We start from the raw sequence: 24,875 nt of genomic DNA on the forward strand, positions 1-24,875 counted from the left end.
GACCAAGGGACCAAGGCATGTATGTCCCCAAAGAGAAGTTTCCTAGACTGGGACCTCCAAAATCTGGGCTCTGTCTTTCTATCTCCTCAGGAGAGGATGAGTAATAAAACCCTGGGGACAAGAAGATAAAATACTTCTACCTGTTGGTAAAAATACAGTAGCGTTGTCCTGTCTTCTTTTAGGCTTTCCATGAAGTCCTCTGGCAAGTAGCGGATTTGAAGATCATACCTGGGATAGGAAGTTCAGATTCTCTGGTTGACACAGGGAAGCTGGTCATGTAAGGGTCTGCCCATGAGGCCCATGGGCACCCATTCAGGACCTGCTTCCTCTTTCCCTCGTCTGTGGTCAGGTGGAGGACTGTGGAGGACCGTGGAGGACAGAGGGGTGGCCAGCAGGTAGTAGGCAACACTAGTCCTGACTCTCCAACTCTTCCTTTATCGTGGCAATTGCTTTCCTTAGGTTTGCAGATGAGCCCTTGACTTGGCTTCTCTATCCTCCCTGCCCTACTCTTCCTCCTTCTCCATAACACCAAGAACATCCTGTCTAGGGATGTTCCTGATATCTGCCCAGGGAAGGGGGTGCGCTGTGAGCCCATGTTAGGCCTTGGCCAATACATGCATTGGATGCTGTAAGAAGACTAAGCCTAAATGCCACTCAGATTTTCTAGAAGATTCTCAGGGGTTGGGAAGTGCTCCAAAGATGGACTTCCTAGGGCCTCCCCACTCCATACTCATCTCCCCCCATTCAAGAGCCCAGGGCTCTTCTCCTACCTCCACTCGGCTTCCACATGCAGACACTCGTACTTGTCCTGCACCTCACCCACTGTCATCTGCGGGTGCAACCAATGGATCTCATCCGACTTCATGTGCTTCAGCCTCAGCCCATAGCACTCAGCCAGCTGGATGTTGGGCCCGATCCGTCCGCTCAGCAGGATGGAGGCAATGACCTCCTGGGGAGGAGAACAGAGAGACACAATTCAGGGGTGCCCCCTTCTAGGCTGCCACGGTCCTCACACAGCCCCTGGAATATGATTCTCTAGGGTAGGGTTCCATCTTAACCTTTCATTTATCTCTGGTTCTCTAGCACTTAGCGCAAGGCTTAGTGCACAGTGGGCTGGATTTGATGAATGAATAATTTGGTAAAATGAGACCGAGAAACTGTGAGAGGAGAGAGTAGGAGCAAATGCAGCAAGGCAAAGAGCAGAGTCTTCTGCAGCCCACCCCAACTAAACTGATTAATAATTATGGAGCATTGGCCATGTAAAAACACCCTCTGAATGGTTTCCAATTTAACCAGCATTACCAAGGGTCTGTAGTAGGCACTCCAGGCATCTTGCATACATTATTTCATGGATCCATACAACACAGGGAAGTAGGTGTTACACCCCCTTTTGGCTCTGATGACCAGACTAATGTAGGTTACACAGCTTATGGAAGTAAGCTGGGGTTTTAAACCTGGGGCCAGTGGACTCTGAGGATTTCTACTAGGCCAAGCTGCTTTGCGGGGTGCTGTAGCTAGGCAAGGCAGAAGGATGAGATTCACATTAATGGAATTAAGTGGTGCAGTTTCCACATAAGAAGCATGGCCACAGGAAATTAAGTGTTAACAAGAAATTAAGAACCCTCCAATTCCTGCTTTCTTGTTGATCAGAAGTCGGCCTGCCCAGAGCCTGACGCCATAGTTTCCTGGCCTTGAGCCAGAGCTGGGTCAAGAAGAGGTCCACTGGGCAGCTGCCTGGAAATCCATCCATAAGGTCCCGCCTAGTTCTGAAATCACATCAGTTTCAGTTTAATTCAGGTTTCTTAGATGGTTACACACATGACTGGTGAATTGAGCCCACTCCCAATGGAGCAGAAAGTACCATCAAAGGCAAATTTTTTAAACTCTTCTTATTTTCACTAATAAAATGTTAAACTCATACTTAAATGGTACTGTTTTAAAGGAATACCAAATTACTGGGCTGGCTGGGCAACCCACATGCATTGATCCAGCTCTGCCTCCTGCCAGCCCTCTTCAACTCCATGCAGCAGTAAAACTAAAAGACACTAACCCTAAAAAGTCCCTTCTCCCTTAGGGAAACAAATGTCCATCAGAGCAGTCAACTCTTGGTCTGTGAGACAGATGGGGAAACTGAGGCACAGAACGCACACATTAACCGTTGTAACAAATCAGTGCAGGGATCAGAACTGTGGTCTTGGGATGGGGAAGAAGGCTGTGACCAATGGGACCAACAGCAAGACAGACACAGACAAGAGGGAGAGCTTCATGGTTGTGAAGCTGACCATTTTGTCATTATTTCCACCCATTTCTCCTGCCCCGACCCTCTGTACTGCTCTGTCCACTCATATGATTATATTATCCAAAATACCCTTGTCACTTCTGAGCTCCACCTGGAGTCCCAGCCTCTGATGTTTTTAAATGGAGAGACTTCCCTGCCCCAAATGAAACTTACTGGCTTATGTCTAATTTCTCCAGGACTAGAATCCCTGTAATTACTGAAAATTTTAAATATGAATGAAGTACACTGAAGTCAAAGGAAAGAGTATAATAAATCCCGATGTACACATCACCCATATTCAACAATTATGAACACTCAACCATTCTTGCTTCATTCATTCTACCACTGACAACACCCCCCGCCCCCCACAACCGCAATTCAACTATTACCATTTTTTACAGTTCTTTTAAGGTAAAACTTATAGACATTAAGATGCAGACATTTTAGCTATACAGTTTGTGTGTAATCTGCATGCCAATAATTAAGATACAGAACTTTTCAAGATAGCCAGAAAGTTTCCTTATACTCCTCCTCAGTCAACCCTAATGTCCATGCCCACCCCAACTCCAGGCAACTAGGTTTTCATCCCATTTTTGCCTAGTTTTGCCTGTTCTAGAACTTCATATAAATGGAAACATTTAGTATATATAATTCATTCCCCTGTTTCTAGATACCCGGGTTAATTCTTATTTTTTGCTACTGTGAATAAAAGTACTATGAACATTAATGGACAGGTCTTCTTGTGTACAAATGTTGTCATTTCCTTTGGACAAATATCTAGGAGTGGAAATTATTGTGTCAAAGGTAGATGTATGTTTAACTTTATAAGAAACTGCTAAGACCATTCCATTGTACATTTCCACTGTGATATATGAGATGTCCATTATGCTACATCCATACCAACATTTGGTATTATGTCTTTTTAAGGGTTATGTATAGTATCTAATTGTGCTTTTAATTTGCATCTCTCTGATGACTAATGATATTGAGCATGTTTTCATCTGGCCATTCATGTATCTTCCTTTGTGAAGTATTTGTTCCACTCCTTTGTCCATTTTTCTGTGCTGTCTTTTTATTATTGGGCTGTAGGTGATCCTTATACATTCTAGATAAAAGTACTTTCTATGTGTTTTAAAAATATTTTCTCCAGGTCTGCACTGTGCCTATTAGTGAGTTCCTTGTCAGTTTCTTTTGGTAAAGCCTTACTTATCAAAATTTTTTTTTATGGTCAGTGCTTTCTGCATTGTGTCTAAGAAACCTTTGCCCGCCTCCATATCATGAAGATATTTTCCTATTTTCTTTTATAAACTTTATAGTTTTAACTTTTCTTTTAGGTCTGTGAACCATCTTGAATTAATTTTTCTGTATGGTGTGAGGTAGGGGTCAACATTTATTCTTTTTCTTTCTCATAAAGATCTATGGTTGTTCAGCAGTGGTTGTTGAATTTCATTTTCCAATTGAATCGTTTTGCTGCCTTTGTCAAAATCAACTGGCTAGTAAGTTTAGATTTAGTCCTAGACTCTCACTTCAGATCTATTGATCTTTGTTTATACTCTGTCAGTACCATACTGTCTGCATTATTGTAGCTTTAGAGGAGATCTTGATGTCAAATAGTATAAACCTTTTACCATCTCCTCTCCAAGATTATTGTGTTATTCTAGGTCTCTGCATTTCCATATACATTTTTGAATCACTTGTCACTTTCTATTTAAAATGCCTGCTGAGGGGATTCCTGGGTGGCTCAGGGGTTAAACGCCTGCCTTCTGCCCAGGGCATGATCCTGGAGTCCTGGGATCGAATCCCACATCGGGCTCCTTGCACGGAGCTTGCTTCTCTGTCTGGTTCTCTCTCTCTCTGTGTGTCTCTCATGAATAAGTAAATAAAATCTTAAAAAAATAAATAAAATGCCTGCTGAATCATGACTGAGATTGTGTGAAATCAATAGCTTAGTGGGGGGTAGCATGACATCTTAGTAGCTTGGAGTCTTCTAATCTGCAAATATATATCTCCACTTAATTTTACTCTTCTTTAATTTTTCTCAGCAGTGTTTTGCATTTTTTCAGTATGTAGTTTTGCAATCTTTTGTAACTTTACTCCTAAATAGCTTATGTATTTTGATGCTTCTGAAAATTAAAAAAAATTAAAACTAATTTTCTATTTTGGGGTTCACTCCATGGGGGGGGTCCCTCTTCTCCAGGATTTTCCTCAATATTTTGGCTGCTCAATCAACCCTAAATTCTATCCTTTGATGCCTCAAGCCAAGTGAGGCTGCAGCTTTCTGCCCTTCCCACCCCTCTCAGATTGGAAAGCGCCCTCAGGCAAAACGCCAGAAATTTGCAAATCTCATTCCTTACAGTTCTGCTCTCAAGAGCAGATTTCCCTCTAGTTTCTGCTGGTTATGATTACTGTCCCAGGCTTTCAAGATCATTTCCTTGTTATTTTGTCCAGATTTTATCATTGTTATCTGGAGGAAGATCAGTCCAGCTAAGGGATTCCACTATTTTTGAAATCTCTGTATAAAATGGTGAAAAAATGAATAACATCAAACAAATGAATAAAAAAAATAAAATAAATGAATAAACCCATATTTTCTGCAAATAGAAGAGGGTTAGGAGGCAGAGAGCTACCTTTAGAGCTCCAGTGGAAATTTTTGTGCTTTTGTAAAAACAAAGAAAGCTTTGGAAAAACAAACAAACAAACAAACCCTGCTGTCCTCTTCTACCTTTTTGTCTCTTTTACTTTTCCCTCCTCTTGGAGTATGTGGTATGGCCAAGGCCAAAGGTGGGAGGCTGAGGGATTGGCAGTGGCTGCAAAGCCAGGAACAGAGCAAAGGAGGAGGTGGGGCCAGGAGCAGAGATGCTAGAGAGGTGAAGACAAAGTTTACCTACAGGGGGATCCAGCAAAAGAGTAAATATATTAAAGATAATGGGAAATGAGCTTCTTGATGATGGAGAACATACTCAAAATATGGAGAGGAGAAAGCTCGAGTGGATCCTTAGGTGAGGGATTAGAATTGGAAGTATTGGTGAGTACTCAAGGTTTTACAGGGCTGAAGAGGGAGAAGGCGTGGGAGCCCAGGAGCACACAGGAGTTGTGAGCATGTGCCACTGAGAGCCCTATGTGTACTGAAAGAGCCTGAGGTCAATGGCATCCAGATGGTCATTGTATACCAAACACTGGGTCTTAGTTTCCAAATACCTTTCTCCACTAAAAGGACTGGGACAGGGTGGCGGGAGGGGCAGGTGAGGGGGTGTGCTCCTGGCTGGCTCAGTTGGTTAAACATCTGACTCTTAATCTTGGCTCAGGTCATGATCTCAGGGTTGGTGAGATAAAGCCACACTTTTGGGTTCCATGCTCAGTAGGGAGCATGCTCCATCCCTCTGCGTGCTTTCTCTCTCTCTCTCTCTTTCTCATAAATAAATAAATAAATAAATAAATAAATAAATAAATAAATCCAGGGATCCTTAGACAAATGGCTGATTCCAGGGCTGGGGCAAAGAAAGTACAAGAATATCTTTTTGTCCTAGAAAAAAGGGAAGTATTCAGAGAATGTTGGGATATATAACAAAGAAACAGTATTAGCCTAAAGGGGCTGGCATAAGACAGATCTGGGACACTTAAGTATAAAAATATATAGTGATAGAAATACATAGGGAACAAACTGAGGGTTGCTGGAGGGGAGGGTGGTGGGAAGATGGGATAACTAGGTGATGGACATTAAGGAAGGCACTTGATATAATGAGCACTAGATGTTATATAAGACTGATGAATCACTAAAATCTACCTCTGAAACTAGTAACACTCTATTTGTTAATTAACTGAATTTAAATCTAAAAAGTAGTAAAAAAATTAAAAAAATTAAAAATAACACACACACACATAATGGATTACATTACATATATAATGGATTACATCCCGTTGAATAAAACAGAATCTGAGATAGACAAATAAACAAATGAGACAGAAAGGAATATTCTTCGTTACGGTAGAATGCCAACTAGTAAATGTAGTAGAAGAAAGAATGGAAACGGGAAACCAAAATTTGGCAACAAACTCAGTGTTGGTTGGTTCAGGCGTGATTCATCAATGGATGATAAAGCTGGAGGGTGGAGATCTGATGATGAATAGGATATTGACATAGTCTCAGCATATCTTCCCTCAGATTCTAGTCATATATATGTCTGTGTGTGTGTGTATATATGATATACATATGTGTGTATAAATGATCAGGTCATCAAGGTTAATTAACATCATCAGTCATGGAACAGGTAAACAAAGCCATGCCTCCCACCTTGATGCACCAAGCAGAGCACAGCATTATTTCCGAAATATTCTTGCCAAGAGTTCTTGGCCAAGTCTAGTGATACAACCCAGGGTGAGGAATCTCTCCAGAGACCTATAGAATAAAAGGTCTGTATTCTTCTTTTTATTTTTTTTGGTAACTGTTACCTTTTTTAAAAAATTAAGGTATAATTAACATAGCATTATATTAGTTTCAGGATATAACATGATTCAGTGTTTGTTTACACTGAGAAATGATCACTACAATAAGTCTAGTTACCATACATCACTGCACATCATCAAACATTTTTTTCTTGTGACGAGAACTTTTAAGATTTAATCTCGTAGTGACTTTCAAATATACAACATCGTATTATGACTATAGTCACCATGCTGTACCTTACATCCTATGGCTTATTTATTTTATAAATGGAAGTTTGTACCTTTTGATCCCCTTTGGCCATTTTGCCCACTCCCTACCACATCTCCCCTCTGGCAATCATCTATCTGTTCTCCGTATCTATAAGCTTGGCTTTTTGTTGTGTTTTATTTTTCTGTTCATTTGTTAGATTGTACATAAGAGCAAAACCGTACAGTATTTGTCTTTGTCTGACTTATTTCACTTACTATAATACTCTCTAGCTCCATCCACATCATTGCAAATGATAATATTCCATTTTTTATGGCTGAGTGATACTCCACTGTGTATATACCACATCTTCTTTATCCATTCATCTGTGGATGGACACTTGGATTGCTTCCATAACTTGGCTATTGTAAACAACGCTGCCATGAACACAAGGATGAATATATCTCTTTGAATTAGTGTTTTCATTTTCTTCTGATAAATACCCAGAAGTGGAATTGCTGGATCATAGGGTAGCTCTATTTTTAACTTTTTGGGGAAGCTCTGCACTGTTTTTTCCAGAGTGGCTGTACCAGTTTGCTTTCCCACAAACAGTGTAAGAGGGTTCCCTTTTCACCATCTCCTTGAAAAGGCCTGCAGCCTTTCAGACTGAGGAACTCTTCTACACTGGAGGAGACCACAGAGACATGGTGACTCAATGGAATGTGTGCTCCTGGGCCAGATAGAAAAAACAGACACTGGAAGGACAGTTGGTAAAATCTGAATGGATATTCCAGTTCCGAGATAGTGTTATAGCAGTTTGGGCTTTCTCCTTTGATGGCTGCAGGCTAGGTCTGTAGGAGAGTGTCTTTGTGAGGGAATAAACACTGTAGTATTTAAGAAAAAAAAACCCCAAAAAACAAACAAACAAACAAAAAAAAACCCCAAAAAACACTGGAGTATTTTGCTTGATGGGGTGGTATTGCTGCAACTTACTTTCAAATAAATCAGAAAAAGAATAACGACAATGGACGTGTGTGCGAGCATGTGTACAGAGACAGAGCTACTAAATATGGCATTGATAGATCTGAACTGAAAGAGGACTTCACTATCTTCTTTTTAGCCTCAAATACTCTAATTAAGTCCTTTTTTCTAGCTGATCTCTCCCCTCCTTCTCTCCCCTCCCCCCCCCAGCTTATCTCTTAACTCAGGCAAAAGACCCTATGGGCAAAGCATCCTGTGATGGGAATGGAAACTACCCCCTCAACCAATAGGACCTGCCCTGAGCTGACCCCAAGACAGTGATTTATCTGACCTTACCTGCTGACCTTGCCCCACATTTTCCTTACATCAACCTGGAAGTATTTTCAGCACTTTGGAGGCAGTCTTTGAGACACTAGTCTATTGTCTCCCAGTGTTGGCCTCACTGAAATAAATCCCCTTCTTGTTTCACCACCACTTGTTTCTCTGTCTTTGAATTTTGTGGAGGTGAGTGGCCAAGCCTGGTCTGTGTGGGGTCTGCGGGACCAGGTGCTCTTGCACCTCTGAGCGCTGGCTACACAACTACTGGGGAATCGGAGTGGAGGCACTTTGGGAATTCTTTGTACTGTTCTTTCAACATTTTTATAAGTTTAAAATAATTTCAAAATAAATAGAGAGGTTCTGGTGAGGGAGATGCCCAGGCACATGAGAAGTAAAGGTACCATATCAAATGAATGAGTAAGATTTCTATCAGGCCAGACAAGGCCTGGCCTCTTCTCTTCCACTCTGAGTCTCTGAGAGAGGTGGGACTGAATCCCACTCTTTGCTCTGTGGTGGAGGAAACTCTCTAGGGTACAGCTTGAGGGGACATTTTCCTAGGTTTCTTTCTAAAAAGCACCCAATTTCTGTTGTAAGGATGGTGGGGGTAATTTTAGGTCCTTGGGATAGAAATTCATTTGAGACTCTGTCCGACAGATTTTCATAGGGAAGAGAGATTCCATCTTGCAGTAAGGAAGAAGTTGGGTGTTTTCTAAACGTAAAGTGCGTGATTTGGGAGACTGCCTGGTGCTGGCAGGTTCCTATGGGAGCAGCATTCTTCCCAGAGAAGCAAACCTGAAGCTCCTGGAGATAGGCACCTCCATCTACCACCACTATCACCTCACTGGTTGCTAATGAAAGTATGCTATATAGTAAAGAATTTGGCTGGTCTTTGTCCTTGTTTCTGGGTGGGAGCCTCTGAATCCTTGGGATTTCCTAAGTGTTAGTGACTTTGTTGTTCATGGTGAGGCTCATGGATCATACCTGAGTTTATGCTAACAAGGTGAGTCATGGTGGGACTCTAAAGTCTCAGGATGGGGGTCCACTTTGCTGGAAGGACCAACCATGTGATCAGAGGCTGGGAACTTGGAGCCACATGATATCAGCAGCCTATCTTTCAGGTACAGGCAGAGAGCTGGGAAGTCAAATTACATCACCATTGGTTCAACCAATCAATCCATCAACTGATCAATCATGCCTACACAACGAAACCTCAATAAAAGCACCGGTTCAGGTGAGCTTCCTAGTTTGTGATGCACATTGACATGCCCAGAGGGTGATGTGTCCTAAGAATGAAGAAACTTCATGTTTGGGGCCCTCTTGCACTCCATCCCAAGTATCTCTTCATTTAGCTGGTCCTGATTTGCATCTTTTACAATATAATTGTAATCAGTGGTATAGCACTTTCCTGAGCTCTGCGAGTCATTCTAGCAAATTAATGAACTTTCGGAGGTGAGTAGTAGGAACCCCCAAATTGGTAGCCAGTTGGTCTGGGAAGCCTGGAGCTTGTGACTGGGTTTGGAGGAGGGGCTGGTGGGGGGACTTTGCTCTCAACCTGCAATGTCTGTGCTAGCTCCAGAATTGCAATATGTCAGGAACTGCACTGCAAGGTGTGCAAATCCTTCAGGCTCAGGTGGGGAGAAACAAGGCTGCCCACCAAGGGTGACACAGAGCACTTTGGAGTCACACAAACCAGGTTGTGACCCACACTTTAGTAGGATGACAAGCTCCTGGAGCCAGTCTCCTTGCTGTTCACTACCCTTGTTGTATGAAGGCACAGAACACTTCCTTCCCTCAAACCATCAGCAACTCCCTATGATGCACTCATTTCACAAAGCGCTGTGGGGAGCCCCAGTACCTACACAGAGAGCAACCCCCCACACCAAGGAACTTCTATTTAGGGTAGGAGGAAGAAAGTGGCTTGACTTGAGGGGGCCCAGAGTGGGGGTGATTCTTTAAATCAGTTTAAAGGAAGAGGAACTTGAAGGTGAGAGCTCTTATATCAGCCCTGCCCCCCTCACTTGACTGCCTCTCCTCTGCTAGTCACACAACTTCTCAAGCAAATGGTGGGAGCAGCCAAACCAGCCCTCGGCCCATGGCTCATAAATGGTCATTAATGATTCAGTACTTCTTTCTCTCTCTTTTTTTTTTTTTTTTTAGTACTTCTTTCTCTATTACTAAATCACTTTTTAGGAACAACAGTTTAAGATATTTATCTAGTCACTAAATTGCCAAATGTAATACAGAAAAAAAAAAAAGCTGTCCTAATTTTATCACTTGTTATTTAGAAGAGCCCTGGATGTATTTTTTATTTTATTTTATTTTTTGCTATAGGGAAACCGTTACCTCTGCCCATTTGGGGGTTACTGAAAAACAAGCTCTCAGACTGCCCCTGGCTCACACCTTCTTGCATGCAGTGGGATTTCTGTGGCGTTTCTTCAGACTTGCCTAACACTGACTATTTGCTTTATCAAAGAGCATGAAGACCCCAAACCACCTCTGCCTCTCTGTCTCTGGCATTTCCTCTCCTAAGTCAGAAACAAAGAAGGGACAGGAATGAATGCTTGTCCTGCGCCCAGGATCATTTATTTCCCCAAAGAGAAAGGTCACCCAAGCAATTAAGTGCTCAGGCCACTTTCTCTCTGCTTTATTGGTACTCAGTCACATTTTTTTCCCCCATCTGAGATAGATTTTTGTATACAGCGTGAGATATGGCTTAAAGTTAACTTGTTTTCACAAGGGTGTCTAACATTAGTCGTTATATGTGTTGGGCTGCTTCTTGTGTCTTTTTCTGTCCCTTTGATCTAAAGGTCTATTTTTATATCTCAGTCACGATTTTATCACTTCTTTAGTAGTCTCATGATTTTCTCAGGTTCACTTATTTTTTTTAAACAAAACACCTAATTTTGTTGTTGTTGTTGTTGTTGTTGTTGTTTGAACTTATTAAATATCTTCATGCTAGTGGCTGGGTTTTTAGAAACAACTGAGTTGACAGCCTGCCACCCCCTCTCCCTCCGCCCCCATTAGAATTGCCCACGGCTTGTCTAGGGTCACAGCCCTTACTGGGGGCAGCCTGTATCCGGGGACTTAAAGGCCCTGTTTTTTCATCGGAACCCTGGAGCTCCCCGTGGTGTGGCCATATCACAGCCCACCCTCTCTCTCTGCCCAATCCAGTTTTGGTCACTACCCCCAGGGGGGTTTTATAAGAGTACCCCCTGACGTGCCTCCTGAGTGCAACCCCACAGTGCAGCATCTGCTTCGTGGGACCCCACCTGGGGCACTGGCCTTCAAATGGCTTTTCTGGCTTGATCTCACTCATTCTTCTTACTCTGTTCCTAAGGAAGGCATAATGTTCCTCTTTTTTTTTTTTTTTTTAAGATTTTATTTATTTATTTGAGAGAGAGAGAGCATATGAGTGGGGGGGAGGGGCAGAGGGAAAGGGAGAAGCAGACTCCTCAATGAACAGGGAGCCCAACAGGGGGCTCGATCCCAGGACCCTGAAATCATGAGCTGTGCCAAAGCGAGATGCTTAATTGACTGAGCCACCCAAGGCACTCCTAAGGAAGGCACAACCCTCCTCTTTTTAGATGACTGAATTTACAGTTTTAATAAATTAAAGCCGTAGTTTGAAAAAAACATCCTGCTTAAATTCTATTTATAAAGGCTCCACTTTGAGATTGAGGGCAAACTTAAATGGATGACTTTTGTTGAAAACCATATTGGCTCTCATTTGCTGTGTGCTAGGATAGGATGCAAACTCTTTAGCTTGAGGCATGAAAGTTTCATCTCCCACTCTCACCCGTGGTATGCTGTCAGTTCCGGCCTCCCTCTCCAAGCACAGCATACTCTTCCTACCCGGAGGACACTGGCACCCCTCTCTCTGTGCTCTCCTCCTGGTGAGCTTTTGGGGCCAGTCAGCACTGTGAGGTCTTCCCTGACTTGCATTGATAGGGTTTGTTTCCTGTCTTGGGTCCCCAAAGAATTGTGCACACACATTTAGTAAGGTACTGTTATGGGTTGAATTGTGTGTCCCCCAAAAGATATGTTGAAATCCTAACCTCTAGTCCCTTAGAATGTGACCTTATTTGGAAATAGGGTCTCTACAGATGAATTAAGTTAAAGTGAGGTCATTAGGATGGATCCTAATCCTATATGACTGGTGTCCCTATAAGAAGGGGAAATTTGAACATAGAGGGAGGCATGCACACAGGAAGAAGGTGCCACACGAAGGTGGAGGATTTGGGTGATATATCTATGGGCCAAGGAATGCCAAAATAGGGCCAGCAAACCACTAGAAACTAAAAAGAGGCAATGAAGAATCTTTCTCCTACAAATTTCAGAGGGAACATGGCTTTGCCGACACCTTGATCTTGGACTTCTAGCCTCTGAAACTGTGAAACAATGATGTTTTAAGTTACCACACTTGTGGTACTTTGTTATGGCAGTCCTAAGACACTGACACAGACATTTACTAGTTATAACTAAGACATTTGTCCATGTTGGCCTTTCCAGCCTTTCAAGTCAAGGTCAGAAGCCAAATCTGACATGCAATATCATCCCCTACTTGGAGCCCAGTGCTCGGCACAGATATTTGAAGAAAGAATTGATGAGTAAATGAGTAGGAGCCAGCTTCTCTGGATAACAACTTGGGGGTAAAAGGACAGTATACCATGGTCAAAAATATTCAAGAGATCAGGAGTGCTGTGATCAACACCATCACAGGCTTTGGCATCTACTGGATCTGGCCATGGCTGTGTGGTCTTGGCCAGGTCACCTAACCTTGTTTCTTTATCTGTAAAATGGGAAAATACCCCTTCCATTGTGGATTTTTGGGCAGGATTAGATCAAATAGCATGTGTTGTAAATAAAAAGAGCAGATATTAAATTATAAGGATGTTAACTGTCCCCTCTTTTATCTTCTAAGGGGTTTCTGTGCACCACCCAACTCTTGCACCTCTGGACCATTAACTTAGTGATGGGGAGGGTAAAAGTGGAGAGGTCTCAATCCAGTTGGATTTGACTTACAATGAAAGAAACAAAGAATGACTGAAGAAAGAAAAAGAATAGATTTAGAAAAGAACAATAGAGGAGAGAAAGAGAAGAGATTGCATGGGCCCGAATTTAGGAATTTGAAAATGAAAGCGAAGATGTTTCTGGACAGCAGCCAACCCAAATAGTTATTAAGAAATAATTATGAGAATTTTAAGAAATTTTGCTATCTTGAAAGTGCAACCCCAATGATATTTTCCTCCTAAAGAGAATAACATTTTAAATTGATTTTCAATTAATTCTTTTTAGATGATAGACTGATACTATTTGGGATATGACACAGTACTGAGACTGGCCTCAAGGAAAAAGCAAGCTGGTCAGCTTATGTGGATTACAGATACACAAAGAGCTTAGCACAGTGGTTGGCACAGAGTAGGTCTCAATAGATGGTGATCATTATCGTGATGGGCAGGCAAAGGAGAAGGGAGAGGCATGGGATCAGAAGGGACAAGCCATTTCTGGATTAATTAATTCAAGAAATCTGTAACTGAGATATAAATTTGAGAGCCTGAAGTGGAGTACAAGGGGGCCTCGGCCAGAGGCTCCTCAGACTCTCTCTGCCTGAGTGGAACCTGACATCTTCAGAGACCCACTCCCATGATAGTGGCTAAGGGAAGAGAAGCAAGCCATGGTTGCCAGGATTCCAAGAGCCATTGAGCTCTGAATAAGGAGCACAGGTGATTGAGGAAAGTCAATTCTGGAAAAGGGATCTGATACTGTTTCCAAGCTGAAGCCAGTATTAGCAGCAGCAGGAGGCTGAAGTGTGATAAATGAGCCTTGTAGGATGTCAGGTCATGGCCATGAAGAAGTTGGCTGAGAAGAAATAATGCAGATAAAAATGATTTCCTTCTGCTTGGAGCAAGAAAACCATGAAGGGTTTTCTGTTCCCATGGCAAGGGCTCACTACAACAGGCTCCTTCCTTTTCTCTTGTCAGCTACGTGTAGAGTCAGGAAGTAAAGCTCTGAGGAAGTACAAAAAGCAGGTCAAAAAGGCAACAAGAGGTATTCTCTTTAAACGACTTGAACAAAACAAAGAGATGCCTCTGAGAAATAAAAATATTCTGTGGAAAAAAAAAAAAGAGACTGTTCTGTCAAGTGTTTGGATTTACTAATAAACCACGAGGGAGGGCTTTTGATGCCCAGCTGAGGTTTGGGAGGAGTGAAGATCGTTACAGGAAAGTACCAAGTGGACTTCACACACTTCTTTGAAAAGGTCCCCCTCCTAATAATATACCTCTTCAAGGAATGATTTTATGATTTGTTTGTGTGGCATCTTGTGGGTCACTTCAACGTGATTGGTGAAATTTTATTTCTCACACAGGGTGATGGGTCCTGGGCATTCATTTCACTATAATGCTCTATAGCTCACATCCGTGAATCTCAATGGGCACAGCTGGCACTTGGGTCCGGACGATTCTTGGTTGTGTGGAACCATTCATCACCCATGGCTGTCAACAATGAATGTCTTGCCCCTTGGTCTAGTCATCCTGACAATGATGATGACAATATGACAATCCAAAAAGGAGGCTCCTGAATAGTTCCAAAGGCCACCACCCAGGAGGTGTAGGACAGCTCCCCAAGGAGAACTGCTTGACTCATCAATATTTATTTTCTTCTGCAAGGAGAAAACATTATATAAGAAAGCCTCTCAGGGATTCTGACCCATGCATTCAACAATTACTCATTAATCTGGTGCCACATATTGGGTCCCTTTCCAGGTGCTGTGGTTATATGTGAGTATAGCAGTGAACAGGACAAAGTCCCTGCCTGGAGGAGTTCTTGTCCCCAGTACAAAGACAGATATCAAAGGAATATATGTGGAATACTGAGAAATGGAGAAGTGTTCATATCTTCGACTTAGTTCTTTGTCTCGAAGCATTCTATGGATGCTATGGTTTTATCACCTCCAAATCTATATGTTGAAGCCCTAATCCCCAGTGGGATGGTATCTGGAGGTGGAAACTTTGGGAGGTAATTCGGTCTTGAAGGCAAAACCTTCATGAATAAGATTAGTGCCCTTAAAAGTGAAAAGAGAGAGAGGTGAGATATCTGTCTGCCATGTAAGTACACAGCAAGAAAGTGGCCCTCCGCAAGTCTGAAAGAGAGCCCTCAAAGAACCCAACCACAATCTTGAACTTCCAGCCTCCAGAACCATGTGAAATAAATTTCCAGTTGTTTAAGCCACCCAGACAAGGACAGAGAATAAATTGAAGGAATGACTCAAAATACAGAAATATCCTGTATACTAAGAAACTCACTGTAGAAATGTTTTAAATAGCAAAATCCCCACAGCAAGTAGCCAATTAAAAGTTTGAAACGGCCCCAGAAATAATGGGAGGGCCACACAGTTTTAAAGAGCTTGGAAAAGTTTTGGAAAATGCTTCTCTTGTAATAAATGGGAGGTATAGGATACAAAACCATATACAAAGAAGGACAGTGGCTAGAAACTGAAACAAACAAATCCAGAATGAAATACATCAAAACGGGGATCCCTGGGTGGCGCAGCGGTTTGGCGCCTGCCTTTGGCCCAGGGCGCGATCCTGGAGACCCGGGATCGAATCCCACATCGGGCTCCCGGTGCATGGAGCCTGCTTCTCCCTCTGCCTGTGTCTCTGCCTCTCTCTCTCTCTGTAACTATCATAAATAAATAAAAAAAAAAAAAAAAAAAAAGAAATACATCAAAACGTGAACAGTGCTGTCTTGGGGTAGTGCATATCCATACATATGTTTTTATTCTTCTAGGTTTCCTGTGTTTGAACTTTTGTATACCACACAGTATCAGAGGATGGCCTCAGGAATCAGAAACTGTTTCATTTCTGATCACTTTGTGATTTTGGACAAATAATTTCTCTGCTCCAGTTTCCTCATTTGTAAAATGTAAACATTTTCTGATCTCCTGGAGTTCTCATGAGGATTAAATGAGGTGATACAAGTGAAGAGTTTAGCATAGTGCCTGTACACAGCAGTGCTAAATAGAAAGCTATTATTAATACTGGATGAACACGCATTCATCTTATAAATTGTTGGATTCCATCTGCTAACATTTTGTTGAAGATGTTTGCATCTATGTTCATGAGAGATGCTGGTCTATAGCTTTCCTTTCATGTATATCGCTCATAAATTCATTTTATAGTTGTAAAAAAAATCTTCCAAAATAAATGTTTTAGTTCAGCTGTTATAATAAACTTGGTTGTGCAGAGTAGGCATAACAAAATCATACTTAAATGGTAGAAGCAGACATCATCTTCCAGCTTGAGACAAATGCCATAGTTTATGCTCACATGCTTGGCTCATGTGCTATCAAGTGGAGACTTCATACCTTATGTACAGGATCAGCTTTGAAGGAGTGAATAAACTCCTTGTAAAATATAAAACTCTAAAATTAAAATGCTGGCTAGACAGTAAATTCCACATAGCCAGACAGAAGAAGAATGACCAAAATTCATTCAGCTCCTGATGAAACTGAAATTAAACAGATATTTTGCCGTCTAGATCCTAGAAAGCAGACCTCATTGAGGTAGGCACAAAAATATAATCTCCAATTATACGGATACTCCAACATTCAAATGTTTATTAAGCTCATAAATCTTAGGCTGGAACTTTGGAATCTTAAGTAAATTTACAGGTCACCTAATTTGACTCTCTTTTTATTTGTATTCTTTTATTATTTTTAAAAAAGATTTTATTTATTTATTTGAAAGAGAACACGAGCAGGATGGGGGAGGGGTAGAAGGAGAAGCAGAGAGCAATGCCAGACTCAATCCCAGGACCCCGGGATGGTGACCTGAGCGGAAGGCAGATGCTTAACCTACTGAGCCACCCAGGCTCCCCATTGACTCTGTTTTTAAGGGAGGAAAGTGAGACCCATGAGGTCAAGAGACTTGCCCAACGTGATACAGAGAATTCTACTTTAAGCCAGCTGAAACTCTATCACCCCTCCTACACATTATTATTTATGAATGCCAATCTTCCTTCTGGTCAACTTCCTATGTGGTCTTTACATCAAGTGACCTGAAAGATTACCGATCTCATTTGAGTACTTTTCAGGCATTATTCCATTTGTTTGTTCATTCATTCATTCCACAAACATCTACCTTGTGTGAGGCTCTCTGTAGGCACAGGGGACATAATGGTGAATAAGATGCAGCCCCTGCTCTCTAAGAGGCCGCCTCCATTTAGAGATGGACAGGAGGCAGTCACTATTCAGCTGGCCAAATCTGGATAGGGGAAATGGCAGAGGTGAATGCTCTCAGGCAACAACCAGTCCCAGTACCCCGAAATTCTAATTCAGAGAATTTGGGATGGGACTTGGAAAACTGGTATTTAAAAGCTCTCTGGTGACTCAGATTGTCTGCCTCATCTAAGAAGACCATGGTAGTGGTTCTATGAACCAATCCATCAGCCCTATTTACAGCACCTCTTGGGCATTTACTGCTACAGACTGAAGACATTGCCCTCTGTAGACACCAGATCAATCAGAAGCGTTTTCTCTTTCCTGATGGAATTCGGAATTGAGACACAGAATTCTAGCCAGTAAATCTCTGTTGGCTTTATAACCAGAATCTATCATCCATCCATCAATCCATTCATTGTTAAACAACTACTCATTAATTAATTCAGCAATTTGGGGTAGGGGGACCAGTCCCTCTCTCCTGGAGCTTATTTTCTACTGGGGGGTGGTATTAAACAAAAACCAGGGATGCATGTGTGGCTCAGTGGTTGAGCATCTGCCTTTTGGCTCAGGGTGTGATCCTGGGTCTGGGACTACATCTCACATTGGGCGCCCAGCAAAGAGCCTGCATGCCTCTGCCTCTCTTTCTGCGTATGTATGTATGTATGTATGTATGTATTTATAAAATTTAAAAATGAAAAAAACCTAAAATATATATAATAATATCTCAGGTTCTACTAAACGCTAAGAAGACAAACAAAGCAGATATAGGTACCAGAATGAGAGGGGGCTGCTATTTCACATGGAGATGGCCAGCAAAGTCCTCTCTGATAAAGGGGCATTTGAATGACCCTCAAAGGAAGTAAGGGGGAGCTGGGTGGCCTTGTGGGCCCAGAGCCTTCCAGGCAAAGAAACCATTATCATATGGAGTTCCCAAGCTGTGCAGCCCCTGTGTGTTTGGTGCATTTGAGCAACCCTAAAGAAGCGGGTGGGCTAAGGTGGAGAGGTCTGGGAAAAGTGATGGGAGGAAAGGTCAGAGAGAGCTAGGCCAGGGCTTGGCAAACTTTTTCTGTAAAGGTCTAGGTTATAAATATTTTAGGTTGAAGGCTCTGTGGTCTCTATGGCAACTACTGAACTCTGCTCAAAATCAGCTGTAGACAATATGTAAGCAGCGAGTGCAGTCGTGTCCCAATATAACTTTATTTACAAAAATGGATGGTGGGTCATATTTGGTCTGTAGGCCACTGCTTGCCAACATCCATTGAAGGCCAAGGTAAGAACTTTGGATTTTATTTTGAATGAGACAGGTAGCCATTGGAGATTTTAAAGGAGAGTGGTGAGGGGCGCCTAGGTTTGCTCAGTTGGTTAAGCACTGGACTCATGATTTTGGCTCAGGTTATGATCTCAGGGTTGTGAGATCCATCCCCTTATGGGGCTTTGCAGTCAGTGGGAGTCTGCTTGAGATTCTCTCTCTCCTATTCCCTCTGTCCTTCCCCACACAGACTCTCTCTCAAAAATAAGTAAATAAATCCTTAAAAGAGAGCCGTGGGAAAAAAAATAAAGGAGAGCAGTGAAATATGCTTTAACCTATACCTCAAATATATATCTTTAGCTGACTGATGTTTTAAAGATTCACCACAGTCACCACTTGCAAAATGAACCATAGCAGGCTACAAGCACAAGCAGTTAGGAGGCAAGTGCATCCAGGTGACAGGTGGTGAGAAGGAAGTGGTCAGAATCTGGGTATGTTTTGTTGGCAGGGTTGACAGGATTTCCTGATGGGCTAAATACAGAGTGTGAGAGACAGAAAGAATTCAAGAATGACTCTGAGGTCTACAGCCTGAGACATGATCACTGAGAGAACAGAGCTGCAGTTACAAGAGCTGGGAAAGCCTGGAAGAGAAGCAGAGTTTGAGGAGGGGATTATGAGTGTGATCCTCCACGTAGACATCATATGTCCAGTGGAGACAGCAAGCAGGCAGGTAGACATGTGAGCTGGAGTCATGAGACGGGGTCATGGAGCTAGCGCTACAAATTTGGTCACCAATTTCAAGCTTTGTGACTGGATGAGATCTAGTCAAGGGACCAGCCTGTGGCGCCACATAGCCTGACGATGTCACAGGAGATATCCTACCAGGGCACAAGCAGGCCACAGGCCACCCAGGGACTGAAGATCGGGGGAGCAGTGGGGAAAAGTGGCATGAGCCCATGTTCTGGGGTCATTTCCCAACAACTAGCCTCACTCACTTCAGTGAGGGTAAGCATGTGTGTGCAAAGTGCTCACACTCATCTGCATGCTGTACATATGGGTCTGTGTACACCGGAATGGGGTACCAGTGATGGACACCGTGATCCTAACCTATGGCTGCAAAGGGTTGAATGATGATCCCCAAAAGAAATGTCCATGCTCAACCCCCCAGAACCTGTGAATGTAACCTCATTTGGAAAAAGGGTCTCTGCAGATGTACTTAAGGATCTCAAGATGAGATCATTCTAGATTCTTTAGATGGCTCAAAAATTCAAGGACAAGTGTCCTTCTAAAAGACACACAGATGAGAGGCACATGGAGAGGAAAGCAGGGGTCATGAAGACAGATTCCAACCCTGGAGTCCGGCAGCCCCTCACCAAGGAATCTTGGAGCCCCAGCAGCTCCAAGGGACACGGGATGATTCTAAGTCCTGCCAACCCTTTGATATGGGGCTTCCGGCCTCCAGGACCAGTGAGAGAACACATTTCTGTTGTTTCAAGCCCCTGGGATGTGTGGTAATTTGTTACCGCAGCCCCAGGAAACAAACACAAAAGCACTGTAAGTCCCCAATTCTTAACACATCTTGGGGATAATTTTTAAAAAGTGATTTCAGAACAAAATAATAAAAGTTAGCATTACTTATCACTCCGAGAGCATTCATTTTGACGTGACAAAAGCCTCTCTCTAGCAGGGACATTGAGCAACGCAACCGCCAGATTAAAAATAGAAACGTACGCACAGGCACCTGCCTGCTAATTTGTCGATATAATGAATGTAGGCATACAGATAAATACAGAGAGGCTCAGAGCTCTGCGCCCTTGCCTGGCGCTCGCCTCTGCAGGCGGCTGTGGGTGGGTGGGCCGGTGGGGTAGGGCGCACAGGAAATGGGGAGGGGGTGCAGAAAGGAGGAGGTGCTTGTACACTTGCCTTTTTTTTTTTTTTTAATCTTTTTTAAAAAATCACTGTGAGTGTCTCTTTGGTAATGATTTGTGGCCTCCTGGCTGAACTCTTTCCTCTCAGGTTTTCAGAGACCGTCCCCACATATGGCAGGCTAGCCTTGGGTGGCTTGGTGTCTTCTTCTTAGGGCAACCTTTCTTTGAGAAACAGCAAGTTCCCAGGACAGGTAATCATGCCTTCTCTTCCTCTTGCATTCTCAACCTTGGTCTCGCCCCTAGAGATATGTGAGGGAGGACAGCAGGGATAGTTCTAGAAACAAAGAACCAGAGACTGTGAAGTTCTGGCTGAAGACACCTCCTCTGATGGCATAGAGCTGTTGGCTCCATGTTGTAGTCAGTTCGGGCTGGTGTAACAGAAAGCCACAGACCACACACGTTTATGTCTCACAGTCCTAAAGGCTGGGAGACCAAGATCAAGGTGCCAGTAGATTTAGTTCCTGGTGAGAGCTCTTCCTGGTTCACAGATGGTTGCTTTCTCATGGAGTCCTCACAGGGCCAGCAAAACTCTGGTCTCCTCCTTGTCTTGAAAGGACATTAACCTCATCCTGGGGCCTCACCTTCATGACTTCATCTAAACCTAATTACCTCCCCAAGGTCTCACCTCCTAATACCATCATGCCAGGGATGAGAGCTTCAACATATGAATTTGTTGGGGGGCGGTGCACAGACATTCAGTCCATAGCACCCTGTGTCTGGGTTAAGTGATAGGCTTAAACTTGAAACTAACAGATATAGGGACATTAGGTCCCAATATCTGAAATGTACCTTTCTGGGAATATTCTTGAAGGTATTGTACATACAATGACCACTGGATTTATAGGAGAGGTCGGTGAGGACAAGCGTGTGCAGGGCAGGCCAAACTCTACCTTGCTCACACATCAGAGAAGAGGCACCACAAGCCAACCCTGCAGCCCAGAGGCCTTGCTTTGAGGGACGGGATGCAGCTGGACCAGGTGCAAAGGGCAAAGGTTGGTTCAGGCTCTGTCCTTCCTGGGGATGTCAATGTGGATTCTTAGTAGAGGGGATGCTTCAGGACAAAACAAGGATGGATCTTGAACATGGCTTTCCAGCATGATAGAGGCCAGCCAAGGAAGAGGATTTTGGATGTGCCGCCCACCCCCAGCACTCTCGTATAACACCCTATCACAGAGAAGTGCTTACTTTTCTGCTTGAGACACACAGGCCCCCTCATGAACGGACAGGTCCATGCAGAGAGTGGGTCAGCCAATGTCAGCCAGAGAAAGAAAACACTGAGTCAGCAAGTCAGCACGCCAGGCAAAGAGAGGAGTGAATGTGGCACTTAGAAGTAGGTGACCGTGTAAATTTACCCTCCGCATCATGATGCTCTTGAGATTGGCAGGGGCACCGCTCATAATCATCTTTAGCAGTGTGTGTAAACCAGGCCTGTCTGACACTACACAGAAGACAGTGGGAGAGCAGAGGAGGGGAAGGAGAAAGGGGAAGGGAGGGGGAGAGCAGGAGAAAGAGAGGAGGGTGGGGAGAAGGAGAATGAAGGAGAAGCTACTAAGCGTCAAAGAGAGACGCCCTGTGTGGGCACGTCTGGGTGGCACTCTGCTAGTTGTTTACAAAGTGCTATCTTAACCTCTTTCCCAGACAAGCAAATTAGCATGTTAGAGAAGTATATAATGATAGAAGCCTCCACTTGCAACAGAGATTCAGAGCTCCCAAACAAACACAGTTTCCTATGACTATCAGACAAAGGGGAAATGGAAAATCAACAAGAGCAAAATACATTTCTCATCCGCCACTTGCTCAGTTCCCTTCAACACCTGTCCGGTTTCTGTTGGATCCTAGGCACAAGGGCCAGTCCTTATCTGCAAAGCTTTTCACAGCCTGGAGAAAACCTCATGAGTTTATTGCATTCTCGTGGAAAGCAGTTGAGAATAGGAAGAAAAGCATGAAATCAGCAAGTACACATGGAGTAACTATGTTTGGGAGAGATGCTACCCCTTGGACTGTGCCAAGGCGATTCTCCATTGCTTCTACTGGATCAGACACAGCTAAGTGGGGGTGTCATCACTTCAGATGTGTTCTTGTAGAAAGACAAGTGCTTGGCTGGCTGAGCACGGGGAGGATGGCAAAAGAAGTAGGAGTTGAAAGTAGAAAAACTCATCAAAGCGCAAAGGTCTGCTAGGGAAGGAGGGTGCAGGAAGAAGTCAGGAGCAGAGGGTGGGAGGAGCCACTGCCCAAGAGTCCCAGGCAAGGAAGCCGAGTCCAAGTCTGTGTGCAGCTAGACACAGAGTCCATAAATGGGCCCTGAAGAGCAAAGCTGTTCCTTGACATTTAGCTCAAAGTAGTGTATTTTACACTCTCACAGACCTTCTTTCTTCCTGTCAGAGCACATGCTTCTTAAAGTTTCATTCATTACTGTGAGTCAATGTCAAGCTCACCTTTGGCCTGGAAGCCCCATGAAAGCAGCAAGCGCATCCGTTTTGGAGTATGATGATACCTCCAGGCCATACCAACATGGTGTCAGGTACATGGGGTACTCCACAAATATTTGTAGAATGGATCACGACATCATTCAGGACTCTTTCATTAATAATCTCACCCATAGCCATGGCTCCAACCACCACCCAGAGGCTGACAACACTCAAATGTCCATCTCCAGCCCCGTTCTCTCCTTCAGAATCGTGTATCAAAAAGTCTACTCCACATTATCATGTGAAAATGTTAGAGCATCTCAACTGCACTTGACAGGTCCAAAACTGAACTTGTGAACTGCCCCTCGTCCAGTTTTTCCTCAAATATTCTTTGTCTTAGGGAGAGGGATCCTGTTCACCTGAACCAGGGCTGCCATTCTCGCCACCACCTTCTTCTTCATTCCTGCATCTCCTGTCCATCAGCAAAACCTTCATTTACATCTCTTAAATTCTCTGGATTATAATCACTTCTTTCCGTGGATCATAGTGGTTAAGAGTGCAGGCACTCCTCCAGAGGTGGGGTGACTGGGTTTGAAGACAGCCTCCACCACATACTAGTAATTTGCTGCACTACTCAGTACCTTGTTTCCTTATGTACAAAATGGAGATCATATAGTATGTGCTTCATAGAGTTCTTTTGAGAAATCAATAAGATAATACATATGATGTGCTTTCAAAGGGGCTAGCTGCTATCATAACCACTGCCACCACCACCATAATCATCCTCGTCACCATCATCATCATCAATCCTCACCATCGCCGCCACCATCACCACCAATACCATCACCACCATCATCATCAACACTACCATCACTACTATCCCACCATCATACTGCCACCACCACCATCCTCAACATATCACTAAGATCATCATCATCATCATTACTGTCATGGCTCCACTCATAATCTAAGTTACCATCATCTCTTATCTGGATCACTGCAACAGCCACCTAACATCTCCTTTCAAGCATTCTTGCCTTTTTCCAATCTATTTTCTACTATGTAAATCAAGTGATCTTTTAAAAATGCAATCTCATGTCATTCATATTTTTAAACAATGTCACTGGCTTCCCACAAAAGATAGGATGAAGCCAAAAATCTGTAGCATAGTTTAAAAAGGAGCCATGGGCATCTGTTAGCCTCAAACCTGCCACGTACCTTCTCACTTCAGGACCTTTGAGGTGCCATTCTTGACACTTTCCTCTTCCTCATTTTTGTGTCTCCTGTCCTCTGCCAATACATCCTATGCTGTTCCCTCTGCCACCACCACTGTTCCTCTTTCCTTCCCTTTATGATCAAAAGTTCTCTGAAAATTGGTTATATTTGCTATCTCCACTCTCCAGCCAACTTTACAATGGCTTCTGCCCCCCATCTTACCATTGAAATTGCCCAGCGAAAGATCATGTCACCGGTTTCTGAAGCCAATGAACCTATTTTTAGCCTTATCTCACTTGACCTTTTTGAGGATCTGACACTGCTAACCACTCTTTCCTCAAAGTTTCCTCTGCCTATATGTTGCCTGCCTGCTCTCTTGTTTGTTTTTTTTTTAATCTTTCCCTAGATAACTCTTTTTTTTTTCCTTCACCTGCCCCTTTTTCTCGACCAGCCTCTTAGAAGTCACTTTCCCACGATTTCCAAATTGCAACTCCTTTTCACTTGCTCTACTCACCCTTCTGTGGGTCATCCCATCCATTCACATGGTACCCATTCCATAATGACTCCCAAATCCTTCTCTCTGAATCCTCCCTCCCTCCTGAGCTCCAGGCTCATGTGCCTACACAGGGGTGTTTCATAAACACTTCA

The 24,875-nt window shown here is 43.3% G+C and overlaps 1 protein-coding gene across 3 annotated transcripts in view; it reads right to left on the reverse strand.

Moving 5' to 3' along the window:
- The window catches only part of PTK2B (protein tyrosine kinase 2 beta), a 126,592-nt gene that overhangs the window by 33,375 nt on the left and 68,342 nt on the right, over nucleotides 1-24,875 (reverse strand). For all 3 annotated transcript variants that reach the window (XM_072796190.1, XM_072796187.1, XM_072796189.1), the window contains exons 3-4: nucleotides 771-949; nucleotides 141-228 (exon numbers count right to left, since the gene is read on the reverse strand). In XM_072796190.1, coding sequence (XP_072652291.1) covers nucleotides 141-228; nucleotides 771-949 — 267 coding nt within the window. The remainder of the gene's footprint in view (nucleotides 1-140; nucleotides 229-770; nucleotides 950-24,875) is intronic.

Source organism: Canis lupus, chromosome 24 (genome assembly GCF_048164855.1).
Source record: "Canis lupus baileyi chromosome 24, mCanLup2.hap1, whole genome shotgun sequence".
NCBI lineage: Eukaryota > Metazoa > Chordata > Mammalia > Carnivora > Canidae > Canis > Canis lupus.